Source organism: Anguilla anguilla, chromosome 8 (assembly GCF_013347855.1).
Source record: "Anguilla anguilla isolate fAngAng1 chromosome 8, fAngAng1.pri, whole genome shotgun sequence".
Classification (NCBI taxonomy): Eukaryota; Metazoa; Chordata; class Actinopteri; order Anguilliformes; family Anguillidae; genus Anguilla; species Anguilla anguilla.
The window spans coordinates 2,448,498-2,464,536 of record NC_049208.1 but is presented as its reverse complement, the minus strand read 5'-3'; the positions used below and the strand labels follow the sequence as shown (position 1 = coordinate 2,464,536).

General features: G+C 50.2%; 1 protein-coding gene across 15 annotated transcripts in view; it reads left to right on the top strand.

Moving 5' to 3' along the window:
* LOC118233213 (rho GTPase-activating protein 12-like) overlaps positions 1–8,716 on the top strand; it is a 41,727-nt gene extending 33,011 nt beyond the window's left edge. For 8 of the 15 annotated variants that reach the window (XM_035428643.1, XM_035428641.1, XM_035428634.1 and 5 more), the window contains 13 exons: positions 369–443; positions 1,407–1,468; positions 1,718–1,799; positions 2,415–2,537; positions 3,720–3,821; positions 4,441–4,539; positions 4,973–5,075; positions 5,446–5,565; positions 6,354–6,452; positions 6,799–6,876; positions 7,229–7,363; positions 8,022–8,118; positions 8,510–8,716. In XM_035428643.1, the coding sequence (XP_035284534.1) occupies positions 369–443; positions 1,407–1,468; positions 1,718–1,799; positions 2,415–2,537; positions 3,720–3,821; positions 4,441–4,539; positions 4,973–5,075; positions 5,446–5,565; positions 6,354–6,452; positions 6,799–6,876; positions 7,229–7,363; positions 8,022–8,118; positions 8,510–8,684 (1,350 nt within the window). In that variant the 3' untranslated portion in view covers positions 8,685–8,716. The remainder of the gene's footprint in view (positions 1–368; positions 444–1,406; positions 1,469–1,717; positions 1,800–2,414; positions 2,538–3,719; positions 3,822–4,440; positions 4,540–4,972; positions 5,076–5,445; positions 5,566–6,353; positions 6,453–6,798; positions 6,877–7,228; positions 7,364–8,021; positions 8,119–8,509) is intronic. The other 7 variants (XM_035428645.1, XM_035428642.1, XM_035428639.1 and 4 more) reach the window with 3 other exon arrangements.
* Positions 8,717–16,039: the final 7,323 nt, after the last annotated feature.

Genomic DNA, 16,039 nt, shown 5'->3' with positions numbered 1-16,039 from the left:
GGTGGAGGACTACAGCTGGCGCTCACAGCAGACTGTCTGTCTTCAGATTAACCCTTTCCCTTCCGTCTGTGATCTGGAGACAGACTGCAGCTGCGCTCACGTTCACACTTGCTTCTCTGGCGACCGCACGCGGGTGGTGTTCTGTAGGGAGAACCTGACTGACCCTCTCAGTCCTAAAGAATGGGGAGAGTGGGTGACTTTTATTCCTGCTGAAGCTGGGTGGACTGCGCTGTGTTTTAGCTGTGCTGTATTTTGACTGTGCCGTAGTTTGGCTGTGCCGTAGTTTGGCTGTGCCGTAGTTCGGCTGTGCCGTAGTTTGGCTGTGCTCTGGCTGTGCTGAGGCTGATTTTTGTGCTTCTCGTTCCCAGGAGTCCCTGACAGGCTCAAAACACAGCCCCCCCGACTCAGACTCCAGCCCTTCATCTCCAAAGTCCCCTTCATCCGTTAGTACCCCTCTGCTTTAACTGCCCCATCTGCCCCCTCTCCTCTAACTGCCCCATCTGCCCCCTCTCCTCTAACTGCCCCATCTGCCCCCTCTGCTTTAACTGCCCCATCTGCCCCCTCTCCTATAGCTGCCCCATCTGCCCCCTCTCCTCTAACTGCCCCATCTGCCCCCTCTCCTCTAACTGCCCATTTCCCTCAAATTGCCCCATCTGCCCCCTCTCCTCTAACTGCCCCTGTCCACTGCCCCATTTACCCCCTCTTTTCTGACTGTCTGTTCTGCTCCTCTTCTCTAACTGCCCCTTTCCTTTAACTACCCCATTTGCCCCCGTCCTCTAACTGCCCCACCCACACCTCTAACCAGCCCCCCCCACCCACCCACTCACTCACTCACTCACTCTCTCCTCAAACTCCTCCCCCTCTGCAATCTGCTCCGTCTACTTCTTGGCCCCACCCACTGGACAGGAAGTGGTCCTCCTATCCCACAGTCCTCTGCTTCCCCTCAGTGGTGTCTGTAGGCAGTGAGAGCCGGTCCCTGCGCTCTTCCTCTGTTTCTGAGGCTGGGTGTGTTACTCTGCGTAACTGTGACAGATCCAGGGCATCCCACTTTCCCTCGGCATTCTGGGAGCAGGACTCAGTCCCTCAGAGAGCCAACCCGATTACGCCACTGGCACGACTACACTGATGACATCACTCCCCTGGGGCTTCCTCTGATCCCTCCCCCTTCCTTTGATTTCTGTGTGCATGCGTGCGTGTGTGTGTGTCCGTACGCGTCCGTGTGTGCGTGTATGTGTGTGTTCATGTGTGCGTGCGTGCGTACGCATCCGAGTGTGTTCTTGTGGGTGTGTGCGTATGCATTCGTGTTCGTGTGCGTGCGTACACGTGCGTCATGTCTAACGGGTTCTCACTTCCTGTTCCTGCGGCTGTTCCCGTGTCCTTCCCTTCCTCCCCTCCTCCCTCCGCAGCCTTCGGAGAAGTGCGCCGTTCTCAACGTGACCAAGATCACGGAGCACGGGAGGAAAGTCCGGTGAGTGGCCGGCGGCCATGTTTGTTTTAAGGGTTGACCGCGAGGTCGTCGTCATGGGGACGGCCACACACACAGAAGAGTGCCTTGTTTGATAGCCTCTCAGGTCACAGGTTCAAAAAATAATGAAAAAACCATAAACACAGTTAGAAATAAATGAAGGGAACTGTCAAGGTGAAGAATTTGTGTAAAATTTGTTCTGTGTGGTGAAAGGGGGCGGGGCTTTCTTCTGATGGCGCGTTCCCGTTGCAGGAAAAACTGGACCTCCTCTTGGACCGTCCTGCAGGGCTCCTCCCTCCTGTTCTCTAAGGGCCAAGGGGGCGGGACTAGCTGGGTAAGTGTCCGTCACCCGTCTGGAGAGCAGTGGAGCTCACTGTCTCAGCGCGTTCACTTTAAGTCAGGTCCTTGCGTTGCATTATCAGCTGTGTCTTCATTTGCAGAATGTTTTCATTAGCTAAAAAAAAAAAAGAAAAAAGCTGTGAATTTCTGGCTTTTCTCTGCCATTCCTGAAACTGGGACCACACACACACACTGATCCTTTGATGTCTCCTGCGTACCTACCTGGGTTTTACCTGAGGCTGTCTCTCAGAGCCTTCCTTCTGTGATGCCCTGCGCTGTCTGTCTCTGCTGCTCAGCCTGGCTTTGGGCCTGAAACAGCCCACTGAACCACTGTGAGAGAGATATCTGACGAGGTCTGACTGTTGGTAATGCCCCCCCCCCCCACCTCATGTCCGAAAGAGAGCGTAGACAGCGATGGGTGTTTTGGGAGGGGGGTGGGGGGGCTGGGGGCGGAGTCAAGGCTGGCTGTCTGCTTCTTTTTTTCGTGCTGTGCGTGCTATTCTTTTATTTCTCTCCTCTCCTCCCACCCTCCTCCCATTGTTTTTTTTTTGTTGATGTTATGACATCACTTCCTTCTCCCCCCCCCCCCCCCCCCCCCCCCCCATTTAAGTCTTACTACCGCAGTGGCTCCTTCCCCGAGCTGCTCCTCTCGCTGCTAAGCAACTGGAGGCGGTCCGTCAAGCCCCGCCCAGCCGTCTCCTATGTGTACTCTAGGCTTGGCCCGGCTGCTACTGTATGTCCTCTCTTTTCCTCTTCCTCTCCTCCTCTTCCTCTCTCTCTCTCTCTCTGCATGCCTCTGCCTGTCCGTCAGGCTTGCTTGCCCGCCTCCTCTCTCTCTCTTTCTCTCGCTCTCTCTCTCTCTCTCTGCATGCCTCTGCCTGTCCGTCACGCTCGCATGCCCGCCTCCTCTCGCTCACGATTGGTCAGATCCGCCCCAGTGGGAGTGGCCTGCCAGCTCTGTTAATGGCATGGTTAATGGAAGCAGGTTGTTGATTGGACAGCCGCTGGAGTCTGCTGAGCTTCTGTTCTGCTCCCTTTAAAGAGCTGATTTACCCCCCTGAATTTTCCCTTTTCCAAAAAGATCTCTCCTGTTCGCAGTCAGACTTTTTCTCTAATGTGTAGCAAGAGAGAGATGCAGAATATGCCATCGCTGGTGTGGAGGAGGACTGCGCTGGTTTTTGAAACTGTCAGAGCACCCTCTCGGGGTTAAAATAAATATTAGCAAGTTATACAAGCAAAGAGTGTTTCTCTCTGAGCAGTGCAGTCTTTCAGCTGTAGTTTAGCAGTTGTTTTTGATTGGTTTATAATGAACCGACTCTACTTACGTGCCTGAACATGTTGTTCATGTAACGGCAGTTGCAATTTGAATCCCCCCTTTGAAACCACTCCATTTGTGAACGGCATCTTATTGGTGGATGAAATTGGAACGGAACTCTCCTATTGGTGCATGACTCTGTGAAGCAGGCTCCAGAAGCTGGCCATGTGCTGATTGGCTGGCACCATGAGCAGGCTGAGTGCTGATTGGCTGGCTCTGCATGCGCTCATCTGCACTGTGCCATGACAGCATGATTGGGAGGGGCGTTCTGGGGGGGGGGGGTGCATGTTTGCTTGGGATGGTCTCTGATTAGGAGCCACTGAGTTTCCTTGGGGATCATTTAAAATACTTTTTTTCCCCCTGAGAACGACAAACGGTGACATTTTAATTTTAATTTTTCTCCTCCACTGCCTGCGTGTGACCTCAAATTAAACTTCTGGAGAAAAAGACACTCAAGTCTCTGTAGCTGATAATCGAACCCTGAAAACGAGGCCTGGAGGAGAGGGCAGGGGTCAGCCTTGTTCTGATGTCGCCCGTGTGCTCTCTCTCTCTGTCTCTCTCCCCTCCTCTTCCTCCTCCTCCTCCTCTCCCTCTCTGCAGTTCGGGGGGGGGCACTCCAAGCCGGAGTTCACGGTGGATCTGAGGGGGGGCTCGGTGGAGTGGGCCTCCAAGGACAAAACCAGCAAGAAGCACGTGATCGAGGTGAGCACCCACTTCTCCACCGCTGCCTCCTCCTCCCTGATAACCCTCCCTCCTCCCTGTTAACACCTCCTCCTCCCTGTTAACGCCTCCTCCTCCCTGTTAACACCTCCTCCTCCCTGTTTCCTCCTCCTCCTCCTCCCTGTTTCCTCCTCCTCCTCCCTGTTAACGCCTCCTCCTCCCTGTTAACACCTCCTCCTCCTCCCTGTTTCCTCCTCCTCCCTGTTAACGCCTCCTCCTCCCTGTTAACACCTCCTCCTCCTCCCTGTTAACACCTCCTTCTCCCTGTTAACACCTCCTCCTCCTCCCTGTTAACGCCTCCTCCTCCCTGTTAACACCTCCTCCTCCCTGTTAACTCCTCCTCCTCCCTGTTAACTCCTCCTCCTCCCTGTTAACACCTCCTCCTCCTCCCTGTTAACGCCTCCTCCTCCCTGTTAACTCCTCCTCCTCCCTGTTAACACCTCCTCCTCCCTGTTAACTCCTCCTCCTCCCTGTTAACGCCTCCTCTTCCCTGTTAACACTCCACCTCCCTGTTAACTCCTCCTCCTCCCTGTTAACACCTCCTCATCCCTGTTAACACCTCCTCCTCCTCCCTGTTAACACCTCCTCCTCGCCCGTGCAGCTGAAGACCAGGAAGGGCACTGAGCTGCTCATCTATTCAGAGAGCGAAGGTGTCATCGATGACTGGTACAAAGCCCTGGCAGATACCATCAGCGCCCACGTGAGTGCCCCTGGGCTGCCAACGCACCTGTGCACACCTGCGTCTCACCCTCTTTAAAAGAGCGCCCCATCCCACAGTCCTGTGATATGTGTCTGTGTGACTCCTCCCCTCTGGTGTGTGTCTCTGTGACTCCGCACCTCTGGTGTGTGTCTCTGTGACTCCTCCCCTCTGGTGTGTGTCTCTGTGACTCCGCACCTCTGGTGTGTGTCTCTGTGACTCTTCCCCTCTGGTGTGTGTCTCTGTGACTCCGCACCTCTGGTGTGTGTCTCTGTGACTCCACCCCTCTGGTGTGTGACTCTCTGACTCCGCCCCTCTGTGGTGTGACTCTCTGACTCCGCCCCTCTGTTGTGTGTCTGTGTGACTCCGCCCCTCTGGTGTCTGACTCTGTGACTCCGCCTCTCTGGTGTCTGACTCTGTGACCCCGCCCCCTCAGGCCTGGGAGTCGGACGAGGCCATCGAGGAAGACATGCCAGAGTCTCCGGGGTCGGAGAAACACGACAAGGAGAAAGAGCACCGCGACTCGAAAAAGAACAAAGGTGAGAGAGAGAGAGAGAGAGAGAGAGAGAGAAAAGGGGGATTGAGATAGAGAGAATGAGAGAGGGAGGGACGGACATAGGGAGGGGGAGGGGGGAGAGGGAGTGGGGGAGAGTGAGAGAGAAGGGGGGAAGTGTGTGAGAATGAGAGATCTTTACTCTATTTCTGGCGGTTGGGATTTGACTGGCGGTTTGAGAGCCGTCACACACAGCACACAGCCGTGTGAGCGCATGCGCTGTGCCAGTGGAGCTGTGCTTCTGTCTGAGTGTGACTCCGTGAGGCCGTGCTGCAGGGTGACCTTTGGCAGGTGGAAGCTGTAGAGTTTGGGCAGGGTCCTGACGTGTCCCTCTGCCCCCCCCCCCCCCCCCCCAGCGATGAAGAGCTCGGCCAGCATGGACTCCTCGGACCAGAAGAAGACGCGAGTCAAACTGAAGAAGTTCCTCACTCGCCGACCGACCCTGCAGTCCGTCAAAGACAAGGGCTACATCAAAGGTACCCTAAAACCAGTACTGCGCCCCTAAAACCAGTACTGCACCCCTAAAACCAGTACAGCGCCCCTAAAACCAGTACTGCACCCCTAAAACCAGTACAGCGCCCCTAAAACCAGTACTGCACCCCTAAAACCAGTACTGCACCCCTAAAACCAGTACAGCGCCCCTAAAACCAGTACTGCACCCCTAAAACCAGTACTGCACCCCTAAAACCAGTACTGCACCCCTAAAACCAGTACAGCGCCCCTAAAACGAGTCTGAAACCAGGGGTACCCCCAGAGCTACATCAAAGGTACAGCACCCTAAAACCAGTACTGCACCCCTAAAACCAGTACTGCGCCCCTAAAACCAGTACTGCACCCCTAAAACCAGTACTGCACCCCTCAAACAAGTACAGCCCCCCCTAAAACCAGTACTGCACCCCCTAAAACCAGTACTGCACCCCTAAAACCAGTACAGCACCCCCTAAAACCAGTGTAAAACCAGGGGTGCCCCCAGGGCTACATCACCCCTAAAACGAGTATGAAACCAGGGGGTTCCCCCAAACTTCCACTTAATGAGGGGGACACATCTCCTGGCTGTTTCCATGCGTTGCTGCACTGTGTGGATCAGAGTGTCTGATGGAGTCGTGTGGTGTGTTATAACGCTCTGAGTGGACCGTGCAGCACACAGGAGCGGGAGACTGATGATCAGGGCCGTTTCGGACCGCTGGTCATGTGATCCTGGGGAAGGTTAGAGGCGGTGTCGGTGTCTAAGCCCCCCCCTTTGGGTTCCTCTCCCCTCTCGCAGATCAAGTGTTCGGCAGCAGTCTGGCCAGCCTGTGCCAGCGAGAGAACAGCACCGTGCCTGACTTCGTCAGAATGTGCATCGACCACGTGGACAACAACGGTACACGCCCGTCATACGCTACCTCCATTATTACTGTTATTATCATTATTAGTATTATTATTTCCAGCTTTAGTTTGGTGAGTGTCCTGTGTTTGGCAGAGAACAGTGTTGCATGAGGAGGATGCTCTTTTACACACTTCCTGTTACACAGGTTTTGTTCTTTTGCACACTTCCTGTTTCACAGGTCTTGTTTTACACACTTCCTGTTACACAGGTCTTGTTGTTTTACACATTTCCTGTTACACAGGTCTTGTTCCTTTACTCACTTCCTGTTTCACAGGTCATGTTCTTCAGCTCACTACCTGTTTCACAGGTCTTGTTCTTTTACACACTTCCTGTTTCACAGGTCTTGAAATTGACGGGCTGTACAGGGTGAGCGGAAACCTGGCAGTGATCCAGAAGCTGCGCTTTGCTGTCAATCATGGTAGGGATCCCGCCTCCACATCCCATCTCTTATGTGTCTCAGATGAGAAGGTGATCTTATAGGACAGTGTCTCGGATGAGAAGGTGATCTTATAGGACAGTGTCTCAGATGAGGTGGTTATCTTATAGGACAGTGTCTCAGATGAGGTGGTAATCTTATAGGACAGGGTCTCAAATGAAAAGGTGACCTTATAGGACAGTTTCTCAGATGAGACTGTGGTCTTACAGGACAGCATCTTAGACTTGGTGTCTCAGATGAGAAAGTGATCTTATAGGACAGTATCTCAGGCTGTCTCCCCCCTCCCCCTCTTTCCCCTCCTCTCTCTCCCTTCCTCCCTTTACCCCCCCCTCAGATGAGAAGGTGGATTTGGAGGACAGTAAGTGGGAGGACATCCACGTGACCACCGGCGCTCTGAAGATGTTCTTCCGGGAGCTTCCGGAGCCGCTCTTCACCTTCGCGTACTTCGACGACTTCATCAGCGCCGTCAGTGAGTGCCGCGGGATCACCTGATCCCCTCTGACCTCTACCGCCATCAGATCACCTGATCCCCTCTGACCTCTACCGCCATCAGATCACCTGATCCCCTCTGACCTCTACCGCCATCAGATCACCTGATCTCTTCTGACCTCTACCGCCATCAGATCACCTGATCCCCTCTGACCTCTACCGCCGTCAGATCACCTGATCCCCTCTGACCTTTACCGCCGTCAGATCACCTGATCCCCTCTGACCTCTAATGCCATCAGATCACCTCATCCCCTCTGACCTCTACCACCATCAGATCACCTGATCCCCTCTGACCTTTACCGCCGTCAGATCACCTGATCCCCTCTGACCTTTACCGCCATCAGATCACCTGATCCCCTCTGACCTTTACCGCCATCAGATCACCTGATCCCCTCTGACCTTTACCGCCATCAGTCTCACGGGATCACCTGATCACATTCACTAAACCTGCTTACTGTTGTTTTAGAATTATCAGTCAGTATTGCCACAGAGCCTTTTAACGTTCATGTGTGTTTGGCCTGCAGGTATTTTGCACAAGAACCTTTTTGTTTTCCGTGTCCTGGTGTAAATACAGATCGTATTTTTTATAATCTTGTTAACACACGTCTTTTATTTTTTCTGGATTTCCTTCCCTGCAGAATCTTTTGACAGAAAGCAGCGTGTGAAGGACCTGATCAAACAGCTTCCCAGGCCGAACCACGACACCATGCAGGCCCTCTTCAAGCACCTCCGAAAGTGAGTCAGAGCTTTGGGGGTTAAAACCCTCCTCTTCATCGCTGGCCCTGCCAGGATCGGTGTGACGGACATGGGGGGTCACCAGGGTTTTCTTCATGGCATGGCTGGGGGGTGGGGGTGTCAGTGACTCAGTAAGGGGGGGGGGGGCACACTATCGCTAACAGTAGTGTTAGCCAGTGCTAATGTGCTATTTTTAAGTGGGGGGGAAATTGAGGTGGAACGTGGGATGGCCAATCAGATTCCAGAGGTGGCCAGTGAACCCCCCCCCCCCCCCCCCCCCCCCTTTTGGACATGCCACTGGTGGCGGACGCCGCGTTAACCAGTCTGTCTCTGGCCCATTTGCGTTCCAGCGTGATCGACCCATTAACCCCACTCCCTGTTTGCGTTCCAGCGTGATCCAGTACAAAGAGCAGAACCGCATGTCGGAGCAGAGCCTGGCCATCGTGTTCGGACCCACGCTGCTCCGGCCCGAGGTGGAGTCCGTCAGCATGGCCGTCCACATGGCGTACCAGAACCACATCGTGGAGTTAATCCTGCTGGAGTACGACAGCATCTTCGGCAGATAGAACCACCCCCCCCCACCCCCTCCCGCCCTGTCCTCCCCCCCACCCCCCCCCCCCGCCCTGTCCTCCCCCCCAACCCCCCGAATCGGAGCCGAGCCCGGCCCGGGGTGCTGACTCGGACTGTGGACCAATCAGTGTAGAGATGGTATACATATATAAATATCGATGGTAATAATAGTTTACTTTGCACTTACAGTTTTTTTGGAACTCCATATCCGCTTGTTTTTTTTGGGGGGTGGGAGGAGCGGGGGGGGATGGTTGCCACCACTGTTGCCATGGGGATTATGAGGATATATGTGAGCGCCCCCTAGGGGAGACCAAGCTGCCTGACTAAACGCCTGGGACTGGCTGTGGAGAGAGAGGGAGGGACGAGAGAGTGAGGCAGGGTTAGAATGAGAGAGTGAGAGTGAGAGATGTTTACTCTTTATTTCTGGTGGCTGGGATTGTACTGACAGTGGTGGTGAGGGAGGGGGGCATGGTCAGGGTCACAAGAGTGGCGGGGGATTGTGGGATGGGACCTACTCCACAGGCCTGATGGTTTTGGGTCAGCTTCATTTGTATATCAGAAGGCAGCCAGAACCAGAACTTCGACCACAGCGGAGAGGAGTGGGCAGGGGGGGGGGGGGGGGGGGGGGGATATTAGCCCCCGGAACGTCTGTTCTGCTCTCAGAATTTGGGTAATCTGGCCCAGTCTAGGTTTGGGGTGACCTCCGTGTGTACTCTGTAAACAGAGCCTGAAGACTGCAGTACACAACTGTACAGAACTACATGATTTTATCAAGATGCACGGACGTCTCTTCTGTACCAGCACTGGTGGCAATGTATATAGCAGGGGTCTCAAACTCCAAATCCCAGAGGGCCGCAGTGTCTGCAGATTTAACTCTAGTCCTGGAGGGTCACAGAGTGTCTGCAGATTTAACTCCAGTCCTGTAGGGCCGCAGTGTCTGCAGGTTTAACTCTAGTCCTGGAGGGCCGCAGTGTCAGCAGGTTTAAGATCAGTCCCGGAGGGCCGCAGTGTTTGCAGGTTTAACTCCAGTCCTGTAGGGCCGCAGTGTCTGCAGGTTTAACTCTAGTCCTGGAGGGCCGCAGTGTCAGCAGGTTTAAGATCAGTCCCGGAGGGCCGCAGTGTTTGCAGGTTTACTTCCAGTCCTGCAGGGGGCGCTGTGTCTGTATGTTTAAGTGTTGAAATGCACTGAAAACCTGCTGCTGATGTGGCCCTTCAGGATCCCCGGTGTAATGTGACAAAATGTTGGCCTAAAAGCCAAAGGCGGTGATTTCTAATTTTCCCTGGACTTACTGGAATAGGAACCAACTTTTTTTCCCCCCACCAACTAACATTCTCTGGATGGAATCATTCAGATCAAATCTCTTGCTTGCTCCTATGGCTCACTGAACAAATCCATTTTTCCAGGCAGTTAATATCTTTTATGGAGGAGAAACGAAGGCTATGAGAATAACTGTTGCATGAGTTGGATGTGAATACGTGGTACAAATGCATACGGACTTTAGAAATATCTGTAGAACGCGCAGATCTACGGAATACTGTGTGTGAGACAGAACACACTATACAGAGTGCAGTGATGCACAGAACAGACTGATCTGCAGAATAGAGACTGCATACAACTTAAGATTTTTAAAAGGCTGACTGCAAGATTTACTGTAAAATGTTTCAGTATCAGTACTTTAAGTGTTAGCAGCTGGGGGTTAAATCACTGAGGTTCTGTAAATATTCTATCATATAGACTGATTTAAAAAAATTTAAAAAAAACAATGGAAAAAGACAGGGTTTGAAAATTTATTTTATTTTTTTGGGTCAACTGCACAATTTTGAATGTAATTTTACAGACTAACTGCTGTTCATGACATTGCGATGTCTGTGAATAAAGAAAACGGACGGATTAAGGCTTTGTGTTTTCTTCAGGCACAACTTCCGGCCAGAGACGGAAGTGTTGGAGCTACCGCTCGATCGATTAGCTTTTTGTGTAATGTGTTGAGACCGGTCGAGACCGGGACCAGGCCAAAGAGATTCTCTTTGACCAGGCAACCAAGACAGCGGGGTCGACTTCACTGACCGGACGTTTTGTCGATTGCTCGTTTGTGTTCAGGACGTACTTTAACGGCTACGGACAAAGCAGACGTCCCCGAAAATCCACACAGCAGGATCAGCAGTCAAGTGAGAAATGTGCCCTTTACAAAACGTAATTTGTTTATTGATCAATAACATTACCATCAATTGTTTCCTGGACTAAATACCGGTTATACAAAATCAGAATTGTGGGAAAGATTTGTTTAATAATCACAACTTTTCAATTTACCAAAAAAAAAGACAGAAAATATTTTATGAATGGAAAAAGCCCACTGAAAACGTTTAGCATTTTGATTCCACAGTTAATAACTAGGCAGACTGCATTAAGGCAAAATGATATTTGCTACTGGAGCGGAAGACATTTCCTGGCAGCGCTAGGCTTGATGGCTACTTTGAAATAAGTCTCGGCTATATCGTTTGTAGTGCGCCAAAGTTAAATTGTGTTTTTGTCTGGAAAAAGAGGTAGGCCACGCAGTCATTCGACATTTAATTGGAGACTTACGCACGAACACCGTCAGACTCATCCGACCAACACCCACAGTGTATGTTTTTAAACTTAACCTTGACATGTGACGCTGGTCTTCGGTTCTGCTGTGTTGGGTGAGGCTAACTAGTTACTGCGGGAGAGTGAGTCTTCGTGGTCCTCATGTTCAGAGCTGCGACCTGTCAGCCATTGACTTGAATCAATCATGGGATTTTGTAAGTCAAACGAATGAATGTTTTGGAGCGGCCACCCTCGGGTCTTCAAAACGAAACTCGATTCAGTACGAAATCGTTGCGATTTAATGCGAGTATCCTGTATTGATGCATCAGGGTGTGCTGTGACAGTTTTCCCAGCAGAGGTCGCCATTTATGCAGAAATTTTTTTTTACTGGAGTAAGTGAAAGCTGACGAGTAACAAAATATTTAACCACCAGGGGTCACTGAAACGCAAGAAAAGCAACAGCAAGGGTTATTTACATGTTTCTGTTCTTTTAAATCTAACTGTAATGTTTGGTTGTCAAAAGCACTGCCTTTTAGTCACTTCTGTACAAATGGACTGAGAAACAAAGGCACTGTCAAGTGGAAAAATAGTTTTCTGCCCATCAAATATATCACAAATATAATGTTTATCAAATACATCACAAATACAATGATGCACGATGTATCCTCAGGTTGTCCACAAAATAAAAAAAACAACACAAAAGGCCAACAATATTGTGTGAATATATACATTTTAAAGTATTTTTGTCCTAAGTGAATGCACCTTGGTTTCCAGCCAGAACATCATAGCATCTGAGAGGCTGATGTCATTTCCAGGTCTCTTGCTGTTCTCAAATGTGTTTTTATTGTTTACAGGTTTTTCAAAACGGTTAAAAACAAATCCTTTTTGAAAGTCAAAATTTATAAAGAAAAAAACAACAACAAAAAACTTTAAATAAAAAAAAAAAAATTTTTTAAGCAACTAACACAACTAACACAAAAAACAATTTTTTAAGCAACTAAACTGAATAAAATAATAAAAAAGACAAATATTTTTGCATTTAAAAAAAAAACAGTACACAAACTGGGTGTCCTTCTCAGGGGGGGGTGGGCTAAAATGACCAGTTCTTCCCAATGGTCCACCCCCCATTTCTCTCTCGTTCCTCGCCTGCCACAGGACTTGCTATTCTCAAATGTTGTCTGTTTGATTGTTTTAACAATTCTCCCCATTTGCGCCTCAGCTGATATGTCGGAGAGCATTCTGGCACAAAATGGCTGCCTGCCCGTGCATTCCCCAGCTGAGTTCTGGGGTGGTTGGGGTGAGTGTCCCCCCCTTCACCGCCATACGCCAATCATTACGATTCCCTGGCCAATCAGTGCCTGGAAGCAATGCTAAGAAGTGCATATCGACTCGTGATTCCCTGTTCGATGGAGAATGAATCAGATGGCATTACCCCCTCCCACCCTCCACCGAAACCACACCAGTTCCCAACTGGCACATGAGTTTATTAAATCCACCCCAACCCCCAAAATCTGATCTCACAGGCACCCCACCTTGATGGCGAACAGCTTCTGTAACGACAATAGCCTCCAAAGCCTCTCTAAAAACTCAGGAAAGTCACGTCAGCCCTGATAAGAGAGAGAATAAGTTCTCGTGAACCGAAAAATCGCAAGAGCCATTTTAAAAGTGACTCCTACTTCAAACATCTGGAGTGTTGTGCTGTAGAGTGGAGCCTCATGAAATGAAATTAAAGGTGCCATATGAATGTGATCTGTAACAAAGACGCCAGATTGTTGACTCTCGCTTTTTGGTAGTAAGAATTTTTATTAAAAGTTTCCATCCTCCATCTCGTGTCTGTGTGAGCCGTGAACGCGGTATGAAAAGGAAGTGGCAGCTGACGTCTCCGCGATTCGCGCGCCCCCGAGTTTGCAATGAGCGTTAGCTACTGCGCGAGCATGATTCGGGCGTTCTAAATTTGGAGGGGGGGGGGCTGCTGCCAAGGGAGCTAATCCAAAACAGCAGGGCCTCCGCGGCGATGCAGGAGGTCGGTGTTTGAACTGTAATCTGTGAGTTAGCCAATCTCCCGAAATTTAATTTCTCCACAGCTTTCCACCGTAAGATGCCGCCAGACTACGGGGAGTTTAGCGGTATGAAAAGTTTAACGGTCGCAACACTGACGCATGGTGCGGAAATGCCGATTCACTAGGGTGACTTAATTCAAACGACATATGACTTAATTCAAAACGGCTATTTTCTCGCGGCGACGCTTGTATTTAGACCCAAATCCACAGCATAGACCGTGGCTTCTGTCAGACCTCCATATAGATGGTGCATCTTAAGTCTGAACGCATCAGACGTCAGACTCGCGCGTTGAGGACTAGTCTCGTGCGCTCAGTGGCAGTGCTTGATTATCATATTGGACGGGGAACGAGGCCTCATCGTAATCCGTTGAAGGAGAGAAAAGAACACATTCAAAACAAAAAGTGTCGTCACTGCACCCTTCAATGCATTAGCGTTCCTTTTTCAAAATTGAGGTCGTTGCTTAAGGACCTCCTGCCTGTTGCGTCTTATAGACTACGGGATTGTTTTTTTTTTTTTAATTAATGAAAAACTGGCTTTTTGTCTTGGAAAAAGTGGAATCTGTAATATAACCAATTTGCAGTTACAAATGGAGTACAAGAATGAAATATCAATAAAATTGATACTGCTGTCACGGTAATGGACCGGCTGGACATACTGCGCTTACAGGTGGTGTCGGATTCAAGTTTAATCAAGTGCACATAGGGACTGTTCAAGTTCTAGTTAATTACAAGAACAGGGTGAATGGCGGCGTCTCGGAAACGAACCCTTTTTCTTCCCGCCCGCAGTGGACTGGCTGCATCCTGCATGTCAGATTTGTGTCACATCAAAAAAGCTCGACCAATTTAGACAAAGGCACAGCACAGCAGGCAAATAATGACAGCGACTGCGGCCAGGACACGTGACCGGCGGATTCAGCAGGTGAATTCTCAACTGCCAGACATCATTAGTCAGAAGTTCAGACCCTCTGAGGGGGTAGCTGTCAGCTATCTGACGTATCCGTGCTGCATTCCAGTGTGCCGGATCAAAAAAATGTCACTTTTAGCCCCCCTTAAATAAAAATAAAAGTTTTCAAAATTATTAGGCCTATTATTCGTTTCAGATCATCAAAGCCGTCTCCACCTGGTCGTGCAGGACCAGAAGGGATGCGCTTCGGGACAGAGGTTTGTGTGGGGGGGGGGGGAAGGGGGAAACATATCCGTGGTGACAAGTATTCTGGCACAAAATGGCTGCTGCGTTTCAGCTGGGTGCACCACATTTTGAGTTGTTTAACCCACTTAAGACGCTAAGATCACAGAAATATTTGATTAGAATGTACTGGACTGAACATTCTAATGCTGTCGTGACAACTGAATTGCAATTGAAACAATGGCGTTCTAGAACACTGACTTGGAATTTAGAGGCTGAAAAAAAAGAAAGCATTCCAAAAAAACCCGTACTCTTCAAAGGGTTGAGTTTTTTTCCCCCTTCGCTGTAAAGCTTATGAAAAGCGGTGTGCTGGCACTCTTCGCTGTTATGATGGTGTTCGGATCTCTGCTTCTGCTCGGGTTCAGAATGATACGAGGAGTTGCAACTGTTACAAGAGCCGGTCAAGTGAAAGAGAGAGAGAGAGAGAGAGAGAGAGGTGTCTGTTTGGGAGACAGACGCGTAATGAGCAAAACACATCAGGAATCGACTCGGAAGTGTCACCGCGGGGTAGAACCCACCCCTGAAAAATTCTCACCTCCGTGTCCTGCACCAACGGCAAACTTGTTAGAACCAGAGGGTGGATGAAACTGGCGCGTTTAGGTGTGAAAGGTGATGTGAGCTGGATAGGCTTCCGACAGGTTCCGATGTAACCATGGTTTCAGTGATGTCATCTCAACGAACGCCTCTTGTGAAAAGTGGGTGAAAAGTTGAAGTAACGGGAGAAGCGTCTGATTGGACTTATCCGATCCATTTGTGGTTCTGTAGAAGGCATTACAGAACCGGATGTAATGTCCACCCGTCCTGAGAAACAGCATGCAAAAGGTTTCAATGAACAAACCCCACTAAATAGTTCAAACCCAAATGCCGATTGTAGGCTAATGCCAGGGGCGCAGAAGAGATTTTTGAAGTGGGGGGGGGGGGGGGGGGACCAAACTGTGAGCAAAAGAAAGGTCTCAACTTTTAAGCTTATACAACTACCCCAACTGGGGTGATGGATAGGGGTCCCACTGAAACTGTAGGGGACGTATCCACCCCCCCCCCCCCCCACCCCGCCGCCATCTGCACCCCTGGCTACTGCATACTTTTAAAATTAAATCATTAAAATTTCATTAAAAACGAGTTTATTTTAACTGTATTGTTCTGCATTGTAGCAACATGGAGATATCAGAACCTCACGTTGTTAACTTCCGTTGAACCAAAGACTGTAGTGATGACATCGTTCAGGGTAGGAGACTAGTGGAAAGAAGTGCACTCTTGGATGTGTAACTGCAGTAGTACACAGTGTATGGCTGCTTTATATATTCCATCCATCCATCCATCCATCATCTATACCCGCTTATCCTGAGGAGGGTCGCGGGGGGGTGCTGTAGTCTATCCCAGGGTGCATTGGGCGAGAGGCAGGACTACATCCTGGACAGGCCGCCAATCTATCGCAGGTCGCACAGCTTTATATATTCATTATGGATAATTATTCATCATGCAGTAAACATTTCACAAAGTTTGCTCTTGCTATGAACACCTACAAAGTTAACTGTGTGTAAC